The 26,259-nt window shown below is 46.5% G+C and overlaps 1 protein-coding gene across 17 annotated transcripts in view; it reads right to left on the bottom strand.

Annotated features, from left to right (window-relative positions):
- NRXN3 (neurexin 3) overlaps window positions 1–26,259 on the bottom strand; it is a 1,449,735-nt gene that overhangs the window by 485,340 nt on the left and 938,136 nt on the right. Inside the window, exon 1 of one of the 17 annotated variants that reach the window (XM_032801873.1) lies at window positions 15,258–16,218. The exons of the other annotated variants lie outside the window; for them this stretch is intronic. Coding sequence (XP_032657764.1) covers window positions 15,258–15,501 — 244 coding nt within the window. The 5' untranslated portion in view covers window positions 15,502–16,218. Of the gene's footprint in view, window positions 1–15,257; window positions 16,219–26,259 lie in introns of those variants that run through there. 17 annotated transcript variants of the gene reach the window in all.

Raw genomic sequence — 26,259 nt, 5'->3', positions numbered from 1 at the left:
TTCAGCCACTCCAAAAAAAATAGCAGTAACTGAACCAGGAGAACACTAGCTTTTAACCCTGGAGTCCAGTAAATCAAAATTCCTCTGACTGTGTGATCTGGGGATGGAGTCCCAGGGTGAGGATGGGCTGAATGGAAGTATGACTGTCCTACTCCTGATAGCACTGCAGGGATGAAATCCCACAGCCAGTGGTACAATGTAAAAATGCTACAAGAGGTTACGGTGCTGCTGTGTCTGCTGAATACAAGCTCAAATATTTGAGGCGCAGTTTGGGTGCCTCCTTCCAATATATCAGGGTGGCCAATCTGAGCCTGAGAAGGAGCCAGAATTTACCAATGTATATTGCCAAAGTGCCACAGTAATACATCAGCAGCTCCCCATCAGTCCCCCACCCCCCAACCGCTCCCAGCGCCACCCACCCACTGGCAGCCCTGCCGATCAGCGCCTCCCTCTCCCTCCCCTACCTCCCAATCAGCTGTTTTGTGGCATGCAGAAGACGGGGGGAGGGAGTGAGAGCACAGTAAACTCAGAGGAGGGATGGAAGGGGTGGAGTGGGAGCAGGGCCTGTGGCAGAGTCGGGTTGAGCAGTGAGCACCCCCCGGCACAGTGGAAAGTTGGCGCCTGTAGCTCCAGCCCCGCAGTCGGTGCCTATACAAGGAGCCACTTAACTTCTGAAGACCCGCAAGTGGCTCCAGAGCCACAGGTTGGCCACCCCTGCAATATATTATGAGATGAGAATGATACTTTGCTTTTCTGATGTCACTGGTCACTCCAGGATCTCAGTGCTTTACAGGCATATTTACTCTCGCTGTACTTCTTACTATTTCCATTTTACAGAGGGGAAAATTGAGGCACACAGCAGTTAAATGGCATATTTCAAATATCACATAGTAAGTCAGTGGCAGAGCTAGGGAGAACACCTAGGAGTCCTTACATCCCTTCTCTAACCACTAAACACTCCTTTACTTGACAGCTTCAGCTGCTGCAAAGTGACTGTATGAAATCCTGGCCCTACTGAGGCCAATGGCACACCCTCTGTGTTTAACTCAGTGGAGTTAAATATCCCCCCTTTAAGAGAGATCACACATCTGAATGGCTGGCTTGGCTGCAAGATGTAACCTGAGTAGATGGCTTGATAACTAAGGCACAGACTGTAATTTAGTTAAACCAGTAACACCACTGACTAAAAGGGAGTAAGCCTGAATTACCATGAGCAGAATTTGGCCCCTAGATCTTTGGCTCTGAATGCCTGCTTTCTTTTCCTAAATCAGGGTATGTCTACACTATAGGATTATTCCGATTTTACATAAACCGGTTTTGTAAAACAGACTGTATAAAGTTGAGTGCACGTGGCCACACTAAGCACATTAATTTGGCAGTGTGCGTCCATCTACCGAGGCTAGCGTCGATTTCCAGAGCGTTGCACTGTGGGTAGCTATCCCATAGCTATCCCATAGTTCCTGCAGTCTCCCCCACCCACTGGAATTCTGGGTTGAGATCCCAATGCCTGATGGGGCAAAAACAGTGTCATGGGTGATTCTGGGTAAATGTCATCACTCAATATGTCCTCCGTGAAAGCTACAGCAGACAATCATTTCGCGCCCTTTTTCCCTGGATTGCCCTGGCAGACGCCATAGCAGGCAAACCATGGAGCCCATTTGCCTTGTCACTGTCCGAGTATGTACTGGATGCTGCTGACAGACCGGTACTGCATTACACAGCAGCATTCATTTGCCTTTGTAGTAGCAGAGACGGTTACCATCCCTATTGCACCGTCTGCCATTGAAATTGGTGATGAGATGACGGTTACAGTGTTCTGTCCGTCTGCTGCTGTCATGAGTGCTCCTGGCTGGCCTCGCTGAGGTCGCGGGGGCGCATGGACAAAAATGGGAATGACTCCCTGGTCATTCCCTTCTTTATGTTTTGTCTAAAAATAGAGTCAGTCCTGCCTAGAATATGGGGCAACTGTACTAGAGAGTTAGAGAACACAGCCTCTGGATCAAAGCCCCAGAATCCGCAGAATGATGAGCTGCATGCCATTCTAGGGGGTCCCCCTGCAACAACACCTCATTGCTTCCCTCCTCCCTCACCGCTCCTGGCTAACCGTGGCAGTGTCCCCCATTTGTGTGATAGAAGTAAAAAGAATTCAGGAATAAGAAACACTGATTTTTAGTGAGATAAAGAGGGGAGGAAGTCTCCAGCTGCTATGATAGTCCAGGGAGGACATTAAACGGTGGGGTGGGAGAGGATGCAGCCTCTCGCTGCTATGATAGTCCAGGCAGTACAGAATCTTTTTCTTAGACATGAAAGGGGGGGGGGGGGCCTGACAGAGCTCAGTCTCCAGTTGCTATGATGAGGACAGTTACCAGCCGTTTTGTACCATCTGCGCGGAATGAGACTGGGAGTCTTCCTATTTCAGCAGAGCCAGCCAGGAGCACTCACGGCTGATGATGAAGAACAGATATCAGTCATATTGTACCGTCTGCCACGGGAAGGAGATCTGGTGTTCAGCACTACAGCCCCCGTCTACCAGCAGCAAGCATAGACATAGGTGACATTGAAAAAGGCGAGAAACGTTTTTTCCTTTTCTTTTGCGGGGGAAGGTGTAAATTGATGACATATCCCTGAAACACCTGGAAAATGTTTTTGACCCTTCAGCATTGGGACTCAGCCAAGAATGAAAATGCTTTTCGGAGACGGTGGGACTGTGGAATAGCTGGAGTCCTCAGTACCCCTCCCTCCCCCATTATTGTCCATTTGATTCTTGGCTTTCCGTTATGCTTGTCACACAGCACTGTGCTGTGGACTCTGTTTATCATAGCTGGAGATTTTTTTCAAAAGCTTTGGCATTTCGTCTTCTGTAACGGAGCTCTGAAAGAACAGATTTGTCTCCCATAAGCGATCAGATCCAGTATCTCTCGTACGGTCCATGATGGAGCTCTTTTTGGATTGTGGACTGCAATCACCACCCTGCTGATACAGAAGCTCCACGCTGGGCAAACAGGAAATGAAATTCAAAAGTTCGCGAGGCTTTTCCTGTCTACCTGGCCAGGGCATCCGAGTTCAAATTGCTTTCCAGAGTGGTCACAATGGTGCACTGTGGAATACCACCTGGAGGCCAATACCGTTGATTTGCGGCCACACTAACCCTAATCCGACATGGCAATACCGATTTCAGCGCTACTCCCCTCGTCGGGGAGGAGTACAGAAATTGGTTTAAAGAGCCCTTTATATCGATATAAAGGGCTTCGTTGTGTGGACGGGTGCAGGGTTAAATCAGTTTAATGCAGCTAAATTCGGTTTAAACACGTAGTGTAGACCAGGCCTCAGTACAATCCAGCTCCTTGCCTGAGGAGGGAAGCCCCCTCAGCTTTCTCTGCTGTAGTTTACTGCAAACACTGCCAACCTAACTTAGGGTATTGCCTGATCTCACATAAGCAAGTCAAGAGTTACCTTAACACCTGCAGGCCACAGGAAATTCTTTGTGAGTCTCACATTTACAAATGCAAACAAAAAAACCCCAAAAACATAAAAAAGAAAAAAAAAACACCTCTGCTCTGCTTCTCCTTCTTCCCCTTATGAATTGCTGAATGCTTCTCTCAAGGAAAATTAATTTCTTTGCCTTTTCCTTGCCTCTAATGAACTGCCTCTAAACGCAAGAGGGCACAGGAACAGGAGAACAGACTCAGTGGAGAGCTAATAAAAAGTGAAAAGGCGTTCAAAGTCATCAATATCTTTGCAAAACTAGCCTGATGGAAATGTGTTGGCCTGCATGCAGGGGAGGGAGACTGGAACAACTGGCAGCAGCCGTCATTTGATGGCAACAAGGAGACATGATGGAGGTGTCTTCCCTTCACGCTCTCAAGATGGGGGGGCGAGAGGAGGAGCCAGATGGCCAGGTTATGGCCACGTTCACATAACAGGATCTAGACAATGATCCAGTCCCAGACAAGGCTTCCAGACCCTGGGCTCTGGATTCTGTGGGAGCCCCACTGCCTATTGCAAACAACAGACTGATTTAGTAGTCAATGAATGAAGAGCTCTTTTTGGAAAGCCTAGGGCAGGGCATGATACACTATGGCAGAATGCAACACACACAAGAAGGGTCACCATGAGGTAGGTAGGTAGAAAGGAAGAGCAAGCAAGCTAGTTCTTTAGCTGCTGTTCTGACTCCTTCATCTCACAAGGCTCCAAGACTCCAGAGTGCTGTGGTACAAAAAGCACAACATCTATATAAAATGGTGATACCCTGAGCTCAGAGCACTTACTAGAGAATTAGTAGCTGTCTGAGAGTTTACTGAGTAACATTCTCAAGTGGTCACCATTTCTTCCGGAAGTAAAAAAGGATGAAACACATGAAGTTTGGAGGCTTGATTCAAATGAACACCCAAAATTAAGAATGCTCCTCTAGATAATCAGAATCTCCCCATCTACAAACCACACTGGAAATTCCATGGAAAAAGGTCAGCCTGCAAGGATTTCAGAGAGCATGTAGGCAGGCAATAAAAGTGAATCAAGCTTTTTTTTGTCAAAAGTTCAGTTTGATTTTCTGGGTGAGGGTTCAGGTCGGTTCTTATTTTCCCCAAACCTGCTCAGCCATTCTGCAAGGAAGTAAGAGGGACCAAAAACATTTTTGCTAAATGAATTAGCCTATGCCATAAGAGGCCTGCCTTCCAGTCTGAAAGTGAGCAGAGCTGCAAGTTTCCACCAAAACAGTAATGAAACCCTGGAGTTCAGGCTTTCCCAGCAGAGCTTGCAAATGCAAATGTGAGAGCAAGGAGAAATGATTTGTAAATGATTAGACTTCTTTATATGTCTATTGTGTTACCTGTCAGCTCTGGGTTCTTGAGGAACCAGGGTGCAGTACTCAGCCTGCCTGACTACTAAAAGACCTTCCCCCCGAGCATCCGCTTGAACCAAAGCTGATCAGAAGAAAGACTTACAAAAAGCAATGAAAAGGCAGTGGAAGACACACCTACACCCCTCCGGACAAGGGTGATAGGATAAGGAAATTCTTCTAGCCTTATTAGCATTCAAGATGGGACAGGGAGGCATCTCCATTAGCATACAGAATGGAGAACAGAGATTCAAAGAAAAGAACCACATGCAACTCTGGGACCAGAAAAGCAGGGAAGCACTGCATGATGGGGGATCTCTGCTCCAGATGTTAACGAACCCATGCCTGCGCAGCTCAGTAGTTGTGAATGAACCCAATAGTTAATGAACCCAGCTCAGTAGTTATCGGACCAATACTAGTAATAAATCCTTTATTGGTATCCAAAATACTGAAGCTGCCTAATTGCATTGTGAGCTCCCTGGAAGGAACATCGCCCATAGCCAGGAATGATCAGTTCCTATTGTCTAGCCTGAACAAAACAACTTTGGTATACTCCCTTGAGCTATCAGTTTACCCATAAACAAATCTTGTGTTCTCCCTTGAACCATTGTTTTTTCCCTACAAAAACCCTTACCCATGCTCAAGTAAGTGCTCTGATGCCTGGATCCAAAATCTGCATCGGTTCCATTGGGACTTCATCTTCTCCTGACTGACTGTGCTGGGAGCTTGCCTGTTTCCAACACTCCAGATCCTCAGCTACCACCTCCACCTGGGAACTCTGATCCATTCAAGCTTCACGGAGTGGTGAGAACCCAGCTCTCTCTCTCTCGGTATAGTCTTCTGACCCTGACTTGCATAATCAGTTATAGTTTTCCAAACCTGACTTTTATAATCAAATTTAAGTTAGAATTAATATTATAACTGTTTTCTTTGTTTGGCTCCCCTTGTATGGTTATTACCTGGCAATAAATAACTTCCATGGTTAAGCTGATTGCTTCTCTCTCTCCCTCTCCCTGTTCCTCCTGGGGAGGGGAGGGGGTTCCCCATTCACTCTGTAGCAATGCTCCTCATACCTAAGCTAAAGATCCCTGCAGCGCCCAAAAATCCTGTGGAGTTTGCTCATCAAGTGGGTTACTACCAGAACAATTGTAATGTGAAAGTGGGGATAGGGACGTGCTGAATCTGGAGCATATGAGGGTAGCAGCTTGGAAGTGCTGCTCGATCCAGCCTGCTCAGGCATATTTTATTCCGTGTGGTGCCCGTGGCATCTGAGGGTAACAACTTGGAGGAGCTGTTTGAGCAGCCTGCTGAGTCCCAGGGCATATGAGGGATCAGATTGTGAGTGCTGATTAAACTGGTCCTCTCACATGTGCTCAGTGTGAGTGTGAGTCTCCAATTCTGGGGCCAGAAGGACCCAGCCCTGGGGAACCTAGGTCCTGCAGGATAGCTCCATTGGGAGGGAACTTGCAGAAGGGAGAAGGAGAGCTCCTTATGAGAACACAAGTGACACAAGCAGTACATTGATAGAATTACAGTCGCCCCCCTCCCCAGAATAGTAACCCTAATAAATGAATGTACCCCAAAGTAACAGGCAAATCCGGTAACAATTGAGGAGGGTGCAGCTTGTATTTTCTTCCCAGATAATAGTTTCTGGACTAATATCACTTCAAGGGCAGCACAGTATGACAGACTGGTCTAGGTACTTGTATGGCTTCCATCACCATGGTATCGCTATAACTTGAGGTAAAGGAGTAACTCTGGTAGATGCACAATAAGTAGCAGGGTGTTGTGATCCCAGGTGCCAGCCACTAGAAAGAGTTGTGAGCACATGCAGAGACACTCCACATAAGCCTTCCCATTCAGGTTCGGACAACTGGTTCCTCTAGTAGTCCAATATGTTGATTAGGAACAGAGCCATGAAACTCAACCACCTCCACCTATGAGACAACTGCTTTATCTTGAGAGAATGAATTTAGTCTCCACCCCAGAGGAGCTGCTTCTAGAGCAGGTTGAGGGCCCCTGATGGGCAACATGGGGTAAGATTGCCCTGCCACTGCTCTGATGTGTCTGCTCTGTGACTACCCAGAGGAAGGTCAGTCTGGTGGCACAGCTTGCATGAGTGCTCTATATATTAAAAAAAAAAAAAAAAACCCAAACAAACAAACAAACAAAAAAAAAGCATCCAGGACATTCTACCATGAGATATTCAAAACAAGAGAGCAGGGCTTTCTTTCCCCCCAGCAACATCTTATGACAGTCTGCTTCATTCACCACATCCGCTTGACCTGCTGCAGATATGACGACTGCTGTGCAGTCAAGTATCTTTCACCCACCCTTTGCCCAACAAACAGGAATGTCAAGAGATAAAGGTGTGATAGAAAGATGTTAGGGTAAAACCCTAACACCGGTTCAGTTCAGTATTGTCTTCTATCAACTGCTATGCATGTTTAGCAACTACTGTAGCTCACACCGAGTTCATTTTCATTTTAATATACTATACGAAAAGCAGCCTAAATATATATTCCCAGATCTAAAGTGTATAATCTGTAAACTATAGGAAAAAGCAGATCATTTCCATTAGTTTCTTATGTAGCAAAAACCACAATTTATACCCAAAGCATATAATTATATTCAAATTCTAAAAGACAGTGTTGGAAGTACTTTAAATTCATAGTTTGGGGGAAAGTCACTCAGGGGTATATGCAGTTATGTTTTAATGTGCAAAAACAACACGCACACACAAAAAGAGAGACCAAGAGAAGTAATTTGAGCAAACGGTGAGGGGGCCATGGCAAATTACAGACCCACACTCCTAGTGCCTGTTTGGAATTCTGAGCAGCCAGTGTTGCATCGTAAAACATTCTTGCTGTTCCTTTGAAAATAACAAAGGTGGTAATTGTGGCTAGACCCCATTCAGACTTCAGAACCACAGTGGAAAACACTGCCAGGCTCTGTGTCCAGAATTCAAACGTGTCCTTCCTCCTCTTCAGGCAGAGTTTGATCTTGGCTACTTTTTTGGGTTGCCAAAGCACAAGAGTAATAAAGGGACTTTTCACATCTGTATTGCTTCCTACCTAGGATCTCAGCGCATGCTAATGGACATAGCAGCTCAACCCTGCTGGGAGGTAGGTCACTGGTGCTGTCCGCATTTTAAAAAAGGTATAAAGCAGAGACAGAGAACAGGAGTTGCCCAAGATCACACAACAAGACAGAGCTACAGGCCAACTTGAAGTTTACACTGTAAACTTCAAGACCATCCTTCCTCTATTTCAAATTTAATATTCACGGAAGATAGAAACGGAAAACATCTATTAGATCTTCCAGTCCACATCTCTGCCAGTGCAGGATTGATACCCTGCACAATTTAAGCAGAAAGCAAGTCCTCTTTACATCATAATGAGTAGAAATGGAAAAAGATGCAATAGCTCCTATCCAGTCCACTTCCCAGCCAAGACAGAATATTCAGTATTGCAGTATATTCCCCAGTGTTTTGATCAATTCTGTGTTAATTTACTCAAGCTTTGGGGCTTCCACCACCACCACCACCACCACCAGATGAATACTCTCAACTTTTAAATGTTCCAGCAAGAGATGACTGTCTCCCATACCAGCTCCTGCTTGAAGCTACAGTGGAGTGTGGACTACAGTGCTTATGGCATCACAACATGTTATTATGGTGACATCATAACATTGCTTACGTATTTTGATGCCACTGTAGCAGGATGAAGGAACAAGAAAAAAAAGAGAAAAAGCTGGCTGATGACTAACAAAATTTCCTTTAGTAATTAGTTACAGTGGAAGAGAAAATGACGACTAACACAGAAATTTTAAAAAGATTGTCATTTTATTTTTGTAATTATAATGATTGTATAGCGTAAGTGTGAGTGTATCTTCCAAAGTAGCAGAAAACTGTTTTACAATCTAAAACCGATAAACAAACTGCAACCAGTATTACCTATCCTTGAAACACAGCCATCTCTGGCATGGAACATAGCAGCTGTTTCACAGCTCACAGCAACACCGACAAAAAGCAGAGAAGATAGCGTGAAGAAGAACCCACCAGCTAACTCAGTGGGAAATATAGGGAGGAAGAAAGCCCTGACTTAATGATGACTCAAGACTAACACACCTCACTCTTGCAAAGTGTGCCACGGGATTTTTAATAAGACTAAGGGTATGTCCAGACTACCTGCCGTATCAGCGGGTAGCAATCGATTTTTTGGGGATCAAAATATCGTGTCTCATCTAGACGCAATATATCGATCCCCGAACGTGCTCCACCAGTGCGAGCGGTGGTAGTGGAGTCGACATGGGGAGCCGCGGACGTCGATCCTGTGCGATGAGGACGGGAGGTAAGTCGGAATAAGATACTTCGACTTCAGCTATGTATGTCTCCTTTGAAAGGGGGCAACTCCAGCAGCACAGCGTCCCCAGCACCATGATGGAGCAATAGTTCAGAATTAACTCAGAGTGCAGAGGGTCATTTACTAAAACAATACCATCTGGTCCTAGCAGCACCTGAAGTTTTTTTGCTTGATACTGTGACTCAGTAATGCCAACTGGCAAAGGGGTTACAGGAATGTCCTGATTCTAGTAGGTACATCCTGGTTCACCAAAGAATGTCATGTGAGGTCTTAAATGAAATGTCTATTTATATACAAAGACAGAAGAGAAATGTGAAACCAACAGGAAAGCAGCGCACAGGAAAAATAAGCCATGAGTGCTGAGGGAAGGTTATCCTGACTCTGGGTACAGAGAGTGAACTTTAGGGATAAAAGAAGGCAAAGACGACACCGCTTTATCCTGTACATAAGTAAACTGGCAGTGTGTTTACATTCATAAAAATGGGATCTCAACCAACCTTGGCTGAAAGGCTGCAGAAGACATTGGGTGAAATGAAACTTCTTTAGACAAGAAGTTTACCTGTTAAGTTTAGTCTCTAGAAAGCATATTATGGTTTTGTTTTAGATTTATCCATTTGTATCCAATATTCTCACTCATTCAAGATTCAAGCAGTAATGTATCATAATAAACTTGTTGTTTTCACTTTGAATATCTCTCAGGGCTGTTATATTAATCTGGAGCTGATTCTGAGTTAGTCATACAAACTGGTGTGTACATTAGTCCTTCGGGGACTGCAGATCTGGCATTTCTGTGAATGTTCAGAGAATAAGGGCACTGGACACTACAGGGGAACACGTCAAATGCTATGGATCAAGAACCAAGTCACTGGCTGAATTGTATGGGTAAGGCAGTAGGGAGAGTACTAGCAGAATTTTCATTAGCAGAACTGGAGGAGAAGCCAGAACTAGAATAGTAGGAAGTGCAGGTCAGAATTGGGGTGCACTGGCAGAGCTGTGTGAGAAGTTTGCACAGCACTGATTCAGGATTAGTTCCTCATTTGCACAAACATGAGTTTTCACTCACCAACTGAAAAAAAGAAATTAGCAATATTACAACCCTCATAAATGCTTCATGTAAGGCGACTATACATGGCAGGATGTGTGAGAAGTGACTAAGGCCTCCGAGTTGCCACCTACAAGTTATGGTGACTCCTCGCTGCCAATCCTCACAAGAAGCCCTCGCATTTCACTGTGACTCGCTCTACAGCTTGAACAAGCCTGGTCCTTGCAAGGTAAAAAACACCGCCTCTTCCCCAGCCACCCCTGCTGAGCAGATCCAAGGTCCTGGCCCTCCCGCACATGGAGTCACGCAACAGCTCTGCACGCACCCCATTCGCTGAGGGTGAGGGGAGAATAATATGGCTGGAGGGAAAAAAGGAAAAACCGAATTAATTAATTCATCACTGAAACAAAATACATACAAATCTTATTTTATCTGTCAACCAGTGGCACACATTATACAGCTGCCTAGTGCAGGCAAAGAAAAAAACAGAGCAAGGGACTGGCAAGCCACTGGTGCAGGCTTTGGGAAAGCAGCTGACCCAGCAGGGGGCTAAGTAGCTTCATAGCAGGTGGCCCTCACATTAGCTGTTCTGGAGTGGATGAAACCTTGGCATATCTGGGCTGCAGATGAACCAACCCAAAGCTTAGCTGCACTATGGACTTCTTTTCCTGTCTCAAAAGCTAGGTCCCAGAAGCCCCTTCTGCAGCAGCAGCTGGGGTTGTATGGCTTTCCCTCATGACAGAGATCCCACTCTGCTTTGGAAGGTCCACACACAGAATGGGGGATTTCCCCATACCTGTAGAACTGGCTTTGCTTGGCATTGTTTGCTCACCTGCTGACACGGGTGTGCACCTGGCGCAGAGAATCATTATACAGAGACCAGCTCCCCTATATACTACGCTGTACCAAGTTTCAGCATTCACCGGTTGTAGCTAAGAATGTGGAAAAGAAGCAGCTTGGAAATTTCAGCATTAACCCTTACAATACTGGCACTGAGCAGACTGCCAGCTCAGGTCTCCATCCTGCACTATGGAAGTTTTGCCACTGATTTCTGCGGAAGCCTAAAAGCAGCCCCAAAGAAAGGCATAGGAGGACATGTATTCATTTATCTAGAGCAGTGGTCTCCAAAGTGAGGAGGTGGAGTTTGCTTCATCAGTCTGGGCAGGAAATAGTAGAACAAGCATGGCCAGGGGTGTGTGCTCAAAATTTTTTTACTGATAGGGTGCACGGTCAAAAATGTTTGGAGACCACTGATCTAGAGAGCTATACACTATAATAGCTGCCTTCCATGCGACAGAGGTTTTCCACACTTATTGACTGTTTCTGATATCTGTTACTTGTACATGCATACAAAGATTGAGGTGCATAAGTGACTCAGAAGAGGTTGAGGAGATCAAGTTCCTTCTAAAACTGCCCTCTGGATAGTCACAGCTTGGTTTAGGCAGTACAGATGGGGCTCTGGGGATGGAAAGGCTCTGAAGGACTAAACTGCTTGGGAATTGAGGCCTGAGCCTGCCTCAACTATCAATTTCAATGGGATCAGGATCAGGCCCTTTAGTTTCATCCACCAAAGAAGAAATCAAAATCCCAGTAAACACAGACAGCCTCTTTTCACACACACGCACACACACATCCCGCCTCCCTGAGTTCTGACTCTGCAAAGCTGTCACAGGTCCAAATTCTAAGTGCCTCTATCGTACAACCTGAAAGAAAAACACAGATATAAACCAAGCCTGTGTTTTGGTAAACGACCAGCTGTCTTCATGGTCCCTTTCTCCCTCTCACTCTTGCTCATTCCCAGAGGGGGTTCCCTGCCAACCTTCCTATGTGGCATGACTGGGAGGGGGCGGAATCTCAGGCTGGCTCATGTGCTGGCATCAGCTCACAGAGCCCTCCACTTCCCTTGCCTTGTTACTGCAATGAGGGAGCAAGGAAAATGTCCCAGGTCCCTGAACGAAGCTGAGGACAGCTTTTATCTTCCACCGGATTTGCTGGCGTTTGGGGAAGTGGTGAAGCTGGAAGAAGGGGTGAGGGCTAACAGTGCCAGATCTAGAGCAGAAAGGAGGCTATTTATACCCTCATGAACCATTCTCCGCCACCTTTATCAGGGCTACCCAATAAAACATTTTGCTCCATATGCTAAATCCTCACTCATAGGTGGTCTATGAAACAAACTTCTCCTCCTCCGCAGAAACTGACACACATTCAGCTGAAAAGGTAAGGCTAGAGGACAAAGAGCACAGGCAAAGGTGGTGGAACGAGGGGTGCTACCCCTGGTTTGAAGTGGATTCCATCAAATACAGGGTTTACAGTTTGGTTCAATGGCTCTCAGCACCCCCACTATGCAAATTTTTCAGCATCCCAGACCACAGGGTGCTCTGAATGAGATGGGGCAGGGTACCTGTTACAGTTGTTCGACAGACTGGGTTGGAGGAAAAGGAAGCCAGTGACTAGAAGAGAAGAGGATGCTAAGGGTCAGGACTGTGCACGAGCAGAGCTGCGGTAGGGATCAGGACTGGGATCAGAGGGCACACTGGCAGAGCTGTATACAAGGTGCAAGAATAGAATAGCTGGGAGTGCTTCAGGTCGGAGATGCATTGGGAGAGCTGTAGCGGGAAACCCAGAATGGGAATAGCAAGGGATGCTACATAACAGGGCTAAGCTGCCATTATGTGGGGATTCAGGACTGAAAACACAGTGGTGCTGCAGGTCAGGATGGTGCATGGCCAGATCTGTAGATATGGGTAGGTTAAAAAAATGCTGCTAGTTCCCTCATTACTTTCATCATCAGCCTCAGAATTGAAGTTAAGAATATCTAGACATTGCACATAGATCCAATCAGTGCCACCTATTGAACTCCATCCCCATTCACTCAACTTCACATGAGTGTTTATTATTATTCATTATTTATTATTATTTATTATTATTATTATTAACCATGTTTATTATGGTAGTGCCTAAGGACCAGCCAAGAAGGGGGCCCCACGGTACCAGCACCATACAAACAGAACAGTCGATAGTCCCTATCCTGAAGAGCTCACAGCCTGAACAGACAGAGCCTGGGTGGGGCAAGGGCTGGAAATTTGGGAACACACAGTGAAGGAAGGGATGGCAGTGACAGAAACATTGCTGGTGTTCTGGTCATTTCCCAGCCTTCAGCAATATGCCAGAGATGCCTTGGCCTTGGAAGAGGTAAGAGGCTAAAGAGTCTGGAATTCACACTTTGATGCCCTGCAGTGGGTCTGCAACTTTCAGCTGCAACTCTGGAGAAACTCTTTCCAAAAGGCCAGGCACTCAGCTGTCTGGGGCTCCCTGTCCACTGCCCAAATCCTCCTGCTTGGAGGCAGCCGAGTGCAAATGGGCAGGCAGGTTTAGAGGGCGCTGAGCGTTTGCCGCAGGACAGGAGAGTGAAAGGTGCGCTGTGCTGGGAAGAAGCCGCTTAACTAGCCCCGGCCGGGCTAACGCCCCTCACCAGGGCACGGAGGCGCAGTTACAGCACAGCAGAGCGCACAGCTGCCACGGAATCCAGCTCTGCTCTGCTCGCATTCCAGCGCTCCCGTTTAACCCTCCCCCGGGGAACGCGGGGAAACCAGGAGCAGCGCACATAGCCCCCAGCCTGGCAGGTTTACACCAGCTCAGCATCGCTCAGCACGCCAGGGAGCACAGGACTTGCCAAGCAACTCTGCCTCCCCCCCTTTCACCGCGCTGCTCTGGCCTTCTTTCCTGCCCCAGTTCTCCCTCCTCCCCCGCTCGCTCTGCCGGGCTACATTTAAATACAGTTCCTATTATTGCCTCTCCCCAGGTTTTTCAGGGAGCCAATACCAGGCACAGCAGGGATCAGCGATAACTCAGCGTCAGGAGCAAGCGTTTCCCTTTATGAGCCCCCAGCTGCTTGACAACTCCATCAAATAAAACTGAGAGACAGCGAGCGAGCAGCTAGTGCTGGCATTCCCCCCCCCCCCTCGCCCCTTTGTAGCTTCTCTGACACTCTCCCCAGCGCTCAGGGCTAGAACGCAGTGGGGAAAGGGGGGCCATGCAGTAGTCCAGCTCCCAAACACACCAGAGAGGGTTAGGGCATGTCTCCGGAGAAGTCCCTCTGCTGTACATCACCCACGCTGTACCGCCCCGCCCTGTTAAAGGGGAGCCCGGGGTAAACCCTCATCCCCTTCTAACTTGCTAGACCAAGTACAGCCCTCAGACTCTAACTAGCTGCCGTTTTATGGAGACGGTGTCCGATTACATAGCATACAGCCAGAGACAGCTACCCGTAAACTCACGTCCCCGCCAGGATGTGTGACTATGTCCACACCCAACACACACACACAGCTCACCTCCAAACACACATGGATTCGAAACATCAATCTGTGTCCCCGAAGGGGAGGGTGACGCGCGCGCCCTGCGACTAGCATGTCCTAACCTACAGCAGGGTGAATGGAGCCTGCTCATGCAGACCCATTATCCAAGCTTCCCACTTCAGCATCAACAGAGGCACAGTCGCACATGACCAGAGAGCTCTCGGATTTCAGGAAGATCCGCTCTCAAACATTAGGCTTCCCAAAGCAACTGATAACACCACCCCCGGCTCCGGCTCCCCGGGACCCAGCCCCACCAGCACACTCGGCAAGAAGAGCGGCCGGGTCAATTTCACGCCCAGCCTCAATAGCCAGCTGACAAGCTGCGTGGGACTTTTCTCACAGCCCTGACGCCGCTAGCGGTAAGTCCCTCCGGCTTCCCAGCCTGGGAGTGGGGCTCACGGCTGGGCAGCCGAGGGTTAACCCTCCCCCCCCCCAAAGCAGGACAGCCTGATCTGCCTGGAGAAGTTGGCAGTTTTAAGGAGGTTTTTCATAAAAGCGGGTTTGGGGGGAGGACGAGGAAGGTGACAGAGGTAAATAAAAGGGGTTTGGAGGAGGGGAGAGAAAAAACAGCCCTGCAAGAGAAAGTCAAATTCTGTTCTCAAGTCCCCCTCCCGTGCATGCTAAAGCTGTTCTGAAGAAAAAACAGAGTGAAAACCCACCGTGTCCTCCTCGTAGGGAGACAGGGGAGCGGTAGATAGAAATAGGCACAGAGTGGTGCTTGCTGCCGTGGAAATGATGCTCATGCTGAGCCTGAGACACAGACGAGGAAGAGGAGGCAGAAGAAGCCACGTTAGAGGAACTCCAAACCGAGCTGACGATACATCCCCAAAAGAGGGAGCACATCCACAGGGTCCAGGCGGGGTGGCGTCCTGGGCAGATGCTGGGGTCTATTCTCAGGTGCATGGTCAATGCACTGGGCACCTACAGACGGGTAGTTTGAATTCCAGCCAGGAAGACAGAATATGGTTCATGATGTCAAGGGGCCCATCCTAGCAGAAGGGAAGAGTCACTTCCAAGGTGGGAGGGTGTGTGCGCTGGGAGGGTATGGGAGGGGAGGAGAATGGGGGTTGGGGGGAAGGTTAATAAACAACTACACTCAAAAATTAAAGGTCGATGTTTCCCAGGGCTGGCTCTCCTGTGCCAGGAACCCTGCTGCTGCACCAAACCGCCAGGCGGGATCAGGAAAGCCTCACATGTCAGGAAGAAGGATCCTGGATCTTTCCCTTGTCAGGTTCCTCCGGGATCCTAGATGACTTTCCCTGTCTGTGATCCTTGCCTCTCACTTAACAGGAGAGAGGCAAAAGAAAAAATAGCCAGAGACCCTGGGAAGGTTTTTAATTTTTTTATCCCAATTAAAAGGGATTTCTGTTGCTTCTCCACTTGCAAGTGTTGCAATGCAGAATTGCTAGGCGCACACACACAAATCTGGATGGGTATCCTCCTTCCTCTGGATCCAGGCGGCAGGGAACTCAGTGAGGGAGAGAGAGCCAGAGCAAAGAGGAAGAGAGCAGGGGAAGAGGAAAGAAGTCCAGAATCCACAGGAGAGACAGAGAGCTTTACGTGGAGCAGGATGCTCAGGGGGCAAGTGAAGGCAACCAGGAAGCGCAGGTGAAGTGAAGAGGGGACTGGGGGAGCCAAATTCACAAATGGGCGAGCCGCACGCAAATAGGCTCACTCCAGAGAGCGAATCACTGAAGCTCAAACACTCTGCAGAGGCAATGGCTGGTTCATGAGAAAGGAGGGGCTGGAGTAGGGGGCTGACGTCCCACCCCCTCCATTCATATACATCTTTCTCTCACTCACACTCCTTCCCTCCCTCCCTCGCTCTTCCTGGAATTTACTCTGGCTAACGATGCTTTCTTAACGGCTATTTTTCTTATACTGAAATCATAATGTAAGTCACAACTTGCCTCACTAGGGCCAGTGCAGAATTGTTCCCTGAAGTCCATCTATTACTGCAAACAAATACACAATAAAAAAATAAATCGAGACAAAAGTCATGAAACAAAACCCCCAAGCCAATCCCCATGCAGGCATAGGAAGAAAATCAGTTGCGGATACTGACCCAGACCTATCCGCCTCAGAACCTCCACGTTTAAAGGGCTGGTTCTTGGAAGGAGTAGCCAAGCACATCTCTCATCTGTCTGCCTAATTGTTAATGCACCTGTCACCACAGCCTCCAGCTTCAGTATAAATAGAGGCGAACCACACAAACGTAGTTGGGAGCCTGGTTTTCAGACATGCTGAGCATCTACAACTCCAACTGAAGTCCGTGGGAGCAGCAGGTACTTAGCAAATCCGATAGAAATCGGGCTCTGTGTGTGTGTCCGTCCTCCTGGGGTGAAATCAGGGTGGAGAATTTGCCCGGTCTATAGATACACCGGGGAGAGATGATCTGACATTCCCGAGCCCCACCGGGCACCTGGGCACATTCCAACCCCATCTCATCCCTTTTCCAGTGGCTCTGAAATAGAATTACAGTATTTGTATCGCCAGTCACGGCGGGGAGGAAGAAAGAAACGAGGCATCTTTCTACCATGGGCGAAAGAGCTGAGAGCAAAGCAGGAGGAAAGGAGGGGAAAAGCCTTGTCTCTGAAACTCCACTACGCAGAGTGGGAGCCGGCAAGATTCCTCAGCCTCGTCCGTGCTCCCTCCGATCAAAAGGAGAGACATTCTCTCCCCTCTCTGCCCCCTTTTGTTTGGCATCAACAATGTGCCAGCGGCGAAGGGGAGGGGGAAACGGAGAGAAAAGAAACGGCGGGCGGGAAGGGAGAGAAAAAAAAGGGGTAGGGGAGAGACACTGCCAAATGGTGTGGCCATCTGTGACACAGGGAGGAGGTTTATACTGGCTCTTCTTCAATCGGATCTCACCGAAGGTATGCGCAGCTCAGGAATGATGCACCGGTGACTGGGCAGGCAGGAACTCTTTGGAGTGCGGGCCATGCAATCTAACTTTGAAGGAAAGCTACAGGAAGCAACAACGCTGCATCAAAATGCTTCGAAGAGATCTAGAGAGTTCGCAACAGTAGCAGAGGGGAGAGTGAAATTACCAGGGGAAAGCTGTAGTGTGGGGAAATGTGTTTTCTGCTGTGATTTGAAATTAGTTGGAGGAATGGACAAGCTGTACAGATGCAATCTACTGCAGATGCAGAGCAGAAGGCTCTCCCCCCAGCAGCTTTAAGCACAGTACACAAGCACATAACAATGCCCTTCATTAACTGGAAGTATCTTCCTAGCTTTTGGACATTCTGCTAGATAAAGGCTTATGTGCCTTCAACTACCTTCTTGCACCAGAGCCATGCAGCAACCTAGACTCACTGTGCTCATTAAATCTCTACATTGTTTTTATATAATGTTGTTTGTTATGTTTCTGTCACAGTGGGCTGAGTCCAAACCAGCGTGGTTGCACTGACCCCTGAGGGAGTCAGAACCTTAGCCAAATGCTCAGATTTTGCCTTTCACAAATAATAATTCTATTCAGTAGACACAGCACTCTTCACTCAGAGCCTAAACTGCATATCAATTTCCATTACAAACATCTCCATTTAACACGGGGAAGCTGAGGCACACAGGTGAAGAGATTTGCACAAGGTCATTCAAGTGCATCTGTGGCAGACCCGGAAATAGAGCCAAGGTCTCCAGACTCCCATTTGGGAGCCCTAACCACTAAACCACGCTGCCTCCCAATAGCATCATTATTAGTCACCACCCCTGGCTCATAAATAAAGGAACCTCTCTGTATGTCTGAGAACTTGCATTCTGTTGTCTTGGGGAGGGGTGCACAAAAACCAGAAACCTACTCAACTTATAGAAAAACTCTACTAACTTCAGTTATTTATCACACAACTCCGTGTTTTTGGAAATCGATTTTGATTTGATACAGCGCAGACTTAAGGCATTTTTAGATGGACCTCGGAGCTACTTCACTGATAGGCAGTTGAGAGGAATAACCATTCCTGATACATTATGATCATTTCGGAATGGGCAACTGGAACCTCACACCTGGAGTTTTTAGTTTAATGTGACATATTTGTCATTTATTTTCTAGTTTAAGCTATCTAAAGCAGTCAGGAACTCATCACTGAAGGTTGAAGTCTTCCAGAAAGCAGAACTATTCGAGTTTGCATTTATCTAGCAATCATGCAGGGAACTTGAAAAGCTTAACAAATTAATTAAGTTACAAATAAATTAATTTAGCCTTACAACATCCCATGAGGGGGGTATTATCAAAACTATGCAGACTGAGGCACACTGAAGTTAAATGAGAGAGTGGAACAACTGGGAATAGAAGCAAAGAGTCTTGAGACTTAGCTCTGTTCTAACTGATAGATAAAATGATTAAGGCTTTGCTGTTCTTGTGAAATAGTGACCTGCTTTCATAACCAATACCAAACATTGCTAAGTACTTTAGTCAAGGAGAACAACGTGGAATGTTTAGAGTGTATCAACAGGCAAATAGACCTATGTACCCCACGTCTGCAAACGCCTGGAAAATATGCTGTGTCAGTGTGATCTGATATGATGTAAATAATGGTATATATATGTAACAACTATTATGTCTCAGTGTGTCACTCCTCTGGCATTAGTCGGGGAAGGCACCCGCTCAGCTGATCGTATAATAAAGGTCTGTATAAAACTCAGTCTTGTTCTCTGTGCCTCCCTGGAGTAATTGACTAGCTCCGGGGAGAACGAGCCCATTTGGCTAACATAACCATTAGACCACACTGTCTCCCAGAGATTGTTACAGAGCCTATGAGCCCTGTCTCCTGTTTAGGCACTAGCCCCCAGTCTTTTTCTCCCAAAGTTCTGACCCACTCAATTCTAAGGTACAATCCAGTACAAATTACAGTATCTTGAAATGTTTGTCACCTAGTCAGATTGTGAGGAATTTAGTCATTCTCTCAGAAAAGATTTAAAAATGTAGCCCATCATCAAACAGCTTATTTCTAAAATACAGACAATATATTTTAAAATAACTATCCCAGCCGGTGATCAGGACAATACAACTCTGCTGTTTCATGACCATATTTCCTCTCAGTGGCTAGTGTTCAGAAAGAGACAGAACTAGCCATATTACAAGCTTGGTCACCAGTTCCCTCGATGACAAGTGATGGCAGGTGTAGAAGTTTTAAAAACTAAGAGCCTGATCCTGTTCCTGCAGAAGCCAATGGCAACACTTTTGAACTTCCATGGGAGCAGAACATTACGGTACTAACATTAGCATCAGGTACAGGCACAACCTCTGGGAAATGGGAGGGGAGTTTCTTCTCCCTCTCCTCCCCTCCAACTACGCTCGTCCTAAGGCTGAGGTACAAAAATAGAAAGGCTTCTTCCCCTTTCTGTAAAACACACTCGTCCTGCTGTTAATCCTCATTCAATGCCCTCTTGGGGTCACCCTATTCTCTGTCTGTCATAAACAGATAGCTACAGGTTAATGTTTCTTTTACCTGTAAAGGGTTAACAAAGGGAACCAAACACCTGACCAGAGGACCAATCAGGAAACAAGATTTTTCAAATCTCAAGGGAGGGAAGTTTGGGTGTGGGTTCTTTGTCTGTGTCTCTGTTCTCTCTCGGCTCTGAGAGTGATCTATCTATCTCCAGGCTTTCTAATCTTCTATTTCCAAGTGTAAGTACAAAGGTAGAAGACAATAGGCTTATATTGTGGGTTTTTTTTTGTATTTACATGTGTGTAGTTTGCTGAAATGTTTAAATTGTATTTCTTTTTGAATAAGGCTGTTTATTCAGTTTGTTTTCTTGTAAGCCAATGACCCTGTATATTGTCACCTTGATACAAAGACCATTTTTATGTCTTTTTCTTTCTTTTTATATAAAGCTTTCTTTTTAAGACCTGTTGGATTTTTTCCTAGTGGAGGCTCAAGGGGATTGAGTCTGCAGCTCACCAGGGAATTGGTGGGAGGAAGAAGACAGGGGGGAAGAGAAAATCTCTTCGGGTTAGAGTTACAAAGCTTGCATTTGCAGGGACTCTGAGTGAGGGTGAGAGAAACCTGATCTCTCTGGTTTCCATTTCAAGGAATTTAAATAGGGTGATTGTCCCGGGCCATCCAGGGAGGGGAAGCCTGGGAGGAAGTAAAGAGAAGACAAGGGGAGGGGGGTTATTTCCCTTTGTGGTGAGACTCAGGGCATCTGAGTCTTGGGGTCCCCCAGGGAAGGTTTTGGGGAGACCAGAGTGCGCCAGACACTGAAATTCTGGCTGGTGGCAGCGCTATCAGATCTAAGCTGGTAATTAAGCTTAGAGAAATTTATGCTAGTACCTCATATTTGAACTCTAAGGTTCAGATTGAGGAATTATACTATGACACTGTCTTCCCATGACTTTGCTCCTATTTGTGCCAGTCGACTCCCAGACTGTTGCAGCTGGCACAGCCAGCGGGGGAGGAGGACAGGGCACAGACACTGGAGCTGTCTCTCATCCTGCCCTAGCGCAAGCTCAGTCCCCCACACTTAGGCAGCAGTAGGCCTACAGCATGGGAGGTGGAGGGTGGACAGGAGACACACCAAAGAGTTAGGTCATCACTTAAAACTGTCCTACCCTGGCTCAGGGGCTGCAATGGACATGACTGCCCCCAAATAAGGGAGGTGCAGAGCACCTCCCCTTTGTCTCCATTTGGCTAGAAACTGGTGGACCAGTTGCCTTTGGGAAACAGGAGAGGGGCAAAGAGAAACAACCTGCCCAATTTTTTTTTTTTAAGGGCAAAACTGTGAAGGCGACTATAAATACATCAGTGGGTTCTGGTGACACCATAAAGCATTGGAACGTCACTCTGCCTTGCTTTATTAGGTGTCAATGGGTGAATTTACTGCTCTGTAGTTCACAGTCCACCCATTTATTTAGCACCACCATTGCAGGAAGAGGGCAGATTTCCATTGCATTTTCCTGTCTTAGGTGATAAGAGGAAGTTTATTGCTACAATGGGCAGTTTCAACAGCACCGTTCCCAAGGGATTTACTTGCAAAGGAGATTTGTAGTTTTCCCAGATGCATATGAGTTTGGTGTATGAGAGATTTGTTTTGTAAAATGAGTTTATTCTTTAAATGGGAGTGATCTCTCTCTCTGTCATGATCCAATAAAGTTCATAGTCATAAGTTTAAGTTGTGTCAGGTAAGAACACAACATTTCAGATGCTTGTGTGTCTGCAGAACTGGGATGGATGTGTCAGGGAAAGAGGCTCCCTATGGTTGGAACCACCATGGGGATAGTTGGCCTTGTGACCGTTTGCTGTGCTGACCAGATCCACAAAGAGCTGCAAAAATGAAAAATAATGAATGTAAATCCGGCCCTGCTGGCCATATGATTTGTGAGACCTCAAGGTGGTGGAAAAGGTTAGAAATTGGGCCATGAGTTCCCTCTCCATCCAGTCCCTCTGTCAGAATCAAATTGTATGTCACTGATCTATTTCGCTAAAGAGTGAGGTATCAAGCACCTTGTTTAGGTTCAGCCCTGAGTGAGGCTCATATTTATCCTCTCCCTCCCTCGCTCCACACAGGCAACATGGTAGAATAAGCAAGGGAGTGGGAATATGGCTTGCCTGCGTTCTTCCGTCCCTTGCTCTGCATCTGATGATTGTGGTGGGGTAGATTCAGTTAGGAGATTGAACAATTATTGCCCTTGCTTTCAGCACAGAACCCAAGACTGAATGGAGCATGAGGAAAGAACTGTGGTCTGTACTTAAGGCTAAGCTTTCCTTATTCTTGACAGTATCATCTACCGGGCAGCAGATACTGATAGCCTCTGCAATTTGCATGATCTGAGTGGTGACAGGGGCAAATTCATCCCTAGTGTAACTTCCACCAATTTACACTAGATATAAAAGTTTAGTTCACAGTGTCTACGGGATCTTTTTTATATGGAGACGTTACATTGCCTGTGCCGGTAGTAGAGTCTTGTGCCCTCACCCTTAGCAATGGTCCCTCTAGTCTGGGAAAAGACACATCTGCAAGGTAGCATGGAAGATGCTTGGCCTGCTGCAGCTCAGACTGTATCTCTTTTGTGGATCAGTAGAGGACTTTAGTCTCTAAAGTCCATCATTCTGGCCCCTTTCACACCAGTGCTAAACATTAATTCTGATATATTAAAATTAAAGTCATGACTTCTTAGCCTGAGAGGAAAATGCTAGGAAATTATTTCTGATGAGCTTTTACTTGGAAACTTAAACAGTGCCTGAAAGCCTGGATTAGCAAGTGGTGGGAATAAAGACGGTTAAAACGTCATCTGCAATAAATAAGGAATGATTTTCATTTTTACCCACAAGAGTGGAGAGGAGATTTTTATTTTCCTTTGGAGCTCAAAGAAACCTTGTCTGACGCAAAAATGAAATGCTGGAAAAGCTGTTGCTTTTGCTCCTTTTAACTGGCTTCTGTGCTAATGAAAAGCGAACTCTCTAATAGACACACTGCAAAGGCTCCCCTCTGCTTTTCCTCTTTCTTCCCACCTATCATCTTGCCTGGCTTTTGCCTGTAATCACCTGCTCATCTCACAGCAATAACTGCCAGGTGACGCGTGTTTGCTGTGGCCTCCCCAGACGCCAAGAAGAGAATTAAAAGAAAAGAAAAGAGGGAGGGGGAGAAAAATCCTTCAATGACACAAGTGTCTCACTGCCAGGCAGACAAAGAGTGAAACGTTTCCTGCGGCCCAGGCTGTTCATGTGGGAGCTGCTGATAGGTGTAATTTCCTAAGATGTATACCTTGTCAGCGTGCACAAGATGAACAGAAAGAAGGTCAGAGCAGCCAAAGCTGAAAGATTGGAAGGACAAAAGGAGAAAGCGGGGCTGCTTTTAACTCTCACAGGATGCATGCTGCATTGTCTGTGGCAAAACTACACATAGGCACAGCTGATAATGCCATATAAAGAACCCCTCTTCCCCCCACCCCCGGCTCTCAACAGATGAAACAACCATTGTACAATGTGGTTCCTGTGGGTCTATCAGCCTCTTCCTGGGCGTTGCTGACAGTGATTCCCCTCCTCCCCCAACCATGTTATCACCAGGTTATTGACTATGCAGAGGAGTCTATAGCATAGTTTGGCTAGAAGGACTCTCAAACAAAACATCCCCCTACCCCCGCCTATAGAGAATCTGTATTATCACTGTGCTAACAATCTCCATGTATTATCTGTAATGTGGAAGGCATCATGCAATGATGTCATAGGAGCTGCAAGCGCATCTCTCAGGAGAAGATGCAGAGTGTAGAGCTTGGTCACTCTAGGGTTAAGATAGGACTAGAGACAGTCCAGGATAAAACTAACTGCTCCCTGCTGGTACACCTACAATATGTCAAGCCTGATCCTGCAGCTTCCAGTGACTTCAAATGGGCACACAACACACCTTTACAAAAACACCAACAGACCTGAATACACCCCAGGCCCATTCACAGCAAACCAGGGGACACTGAGTCTCCAGCAGAGAAGCTGAATGAAAACATAGAAGGGAGAAACATGAACCACTTAAAAAAAAACAAACACCACCTCCTTTTCCTCCAGAACTTCTGCACACCCTCCTAACTCAGGCTCCAGTCCGCACAAGCTTCTCTAATGCTTCAGATCCCAAGATACTCCAGCAGTTCCCTATCCCATCAAATCCTTCATCCCTACCGCAATTCAAAAGGTGTGTGCACACGCAAGTCACATGGAGGCAAACAAAAAGTGTCTGCTTTCTCATCCTAGATGCTCCCCTTATCCACCACCACTGTATCTGAAAATAACAAAATCCACGCAAAGGGGGGAGGAGAGAGAGAGAGAGAAAAAGTGTGTGTGTGTGTGTGTGTGTGTGTGTGTGTGTGTAGAGGGGAAAAGACCCTGCAGCAAAACCCCACTGGAGCTGCAAAAGCTTACACCAGAGTTTGCATGAGCATCCGGCAGGCGATAGCTTTAAGATCTAGGCATCTGTTAAAATTGGGAAAAGGAAACAAAGAGTGAGCAACACCATCCCTCACCGATAAGGCATAAACTGTTCCCACCATAATTGTGCTACTTATTGAACAGCAAGAACAAAAAGCTCTGGCTACTCATTGCAGAGCCAAGGGAAAAGCTAATGTGAGGGATGCAACAGATGCTGTTTGAAGTAGCCAAGCACACACACACACGCACACACACACACGCACAAACAGGCTTCTTCTCTTGCCTCTTATCTGTTCCTCCAGCTCTGTCAACCAGAGACTGCCACAGAAGAAGGGGGAGAGGGGAAACCACCCAAGGAAATGCCTGTGTAACACTCAGAGGCAGCTCACTTGAAAAGTATCAACTTTCATTCCATTGCTTTTGACTTTCGATGAGTCGCACAAAAGCCCTGTGCACCTGGGGTCATCCCCTTTCCTCTTCTCTGTGTTACAAGAAGGCTTGTGCATATTTTTAATTGGATGTCACTCTCCCCTCTCCTCTCTTTTTCACTCTCACCAGCCCCTAAAGGTGACCACTCAGCAGGGCCAGGCCCAAATCATCAGTGTCTCCTACTGGATGGGGGCAGAAATGCAGTTAGTGCTACGAGGCAGGAGTGAGAGGGACGCAGCCTTCACAATGACCCACTATTCTCCACTTATTTGCCCCCTCCACCTCCGCATTCTGATCTCCTTCTGCACAGACAACAGAGCTTATGGCAACGCTAGATAAAATAGACAGGTTAAACAGAGAGACACGTGGGCTGTATAACAACTCGTATAACAACTTTCCTCAGCGCAGAGGTGCTCCTTACCAGCTACCAGCCCCCACATTGAAATATCAGGAACTTATTGATAAAAAGGACTCCATCTGATACTCCTGGATGTATTAAAAAAAAATGCTCCCATGTTCTATGGTAACACTTGACTGCAGAATAGTTTTTTGACCAATCACTGTAGAATATTGTAGTATATAAGGAAACCTTTAGAAAAAAAAGTTATATGGTTTTCTGCAGTAACAGAACAAATCACTATAACTTGAAAAACAGGCACCCCAATGTCCTTCAGAGGGGAGGTGCCCAGTGCTGCTTTGGTTGATCAGGCATCATTGTCCATTGCAAAAAGGAATTCTTCTAGTTCTGGCACAAAAAGCTAAATGGGCTGAAATACAAACAGAGAAAAATCACTTCCTTCTCCTATATCTCCACAAAAATCGCTTTGATAGTTCAATCAAGCCATTGATTAATTATAGGAATGGCACAAACAAGAAGGAGAAAATTGTTCAGGGTGGGTCAAATTAAGCGAAAGGACAATTCAGAAGGAGTCTGAGGAAATATTTCTTAATCACATAGGGAACAAGTGTAAGTCCTGGAAGTCCCATTGCTTGGATGATTTAAAACTGGACAGGACAAAACACTGGAGAATAGGCTGTATGAAACAATCTTGCATTGATAGGGACTATATAAGATCCAGTAGGTCATTTTCATCTGGAACTTGAATGATTCTGTGGCCACTATAAGTAATTGCATTTATACAGAACTAATCACCATCACTATTGCTTTAGCTATTATTAACTAGCTGTAACAAACTGAAACTGAACAAAAGGAAAATTTAACCTATCAGGACAGGTTTCCCAATGCGGTCTGTGGAATAGTCTCCCATGGGAAAAGATGGGAGCTCCATATTTAGGAAATAAGAGGTCAGATCTTCAAGAGCCCAGTGCCAGTTTTCAAGTGCTCAAAACCCACAATTGGGGGAAGATTTTCAAAATA

Source organism: Chelonoidis abingdonii, chromosome 4 (assembly GCF_003597395.2).
Source record: "Chelonoidis abingdonii isolate Lonesome George chromosome 4, CheloAbing_2.0, whole genome shotgun sequence".
In the NCBI taxonomy this organism is placed as follows: Eukaryota; Metazoa; Chordata; order Testudines; family Testudinidae; genus Chelonoidis; species Chelonoidis abingdonii.
Note: the sequence above shows the minus strand (reverse complement) of the source record. Positions and strands in the feature narration are given on the sequence as shown.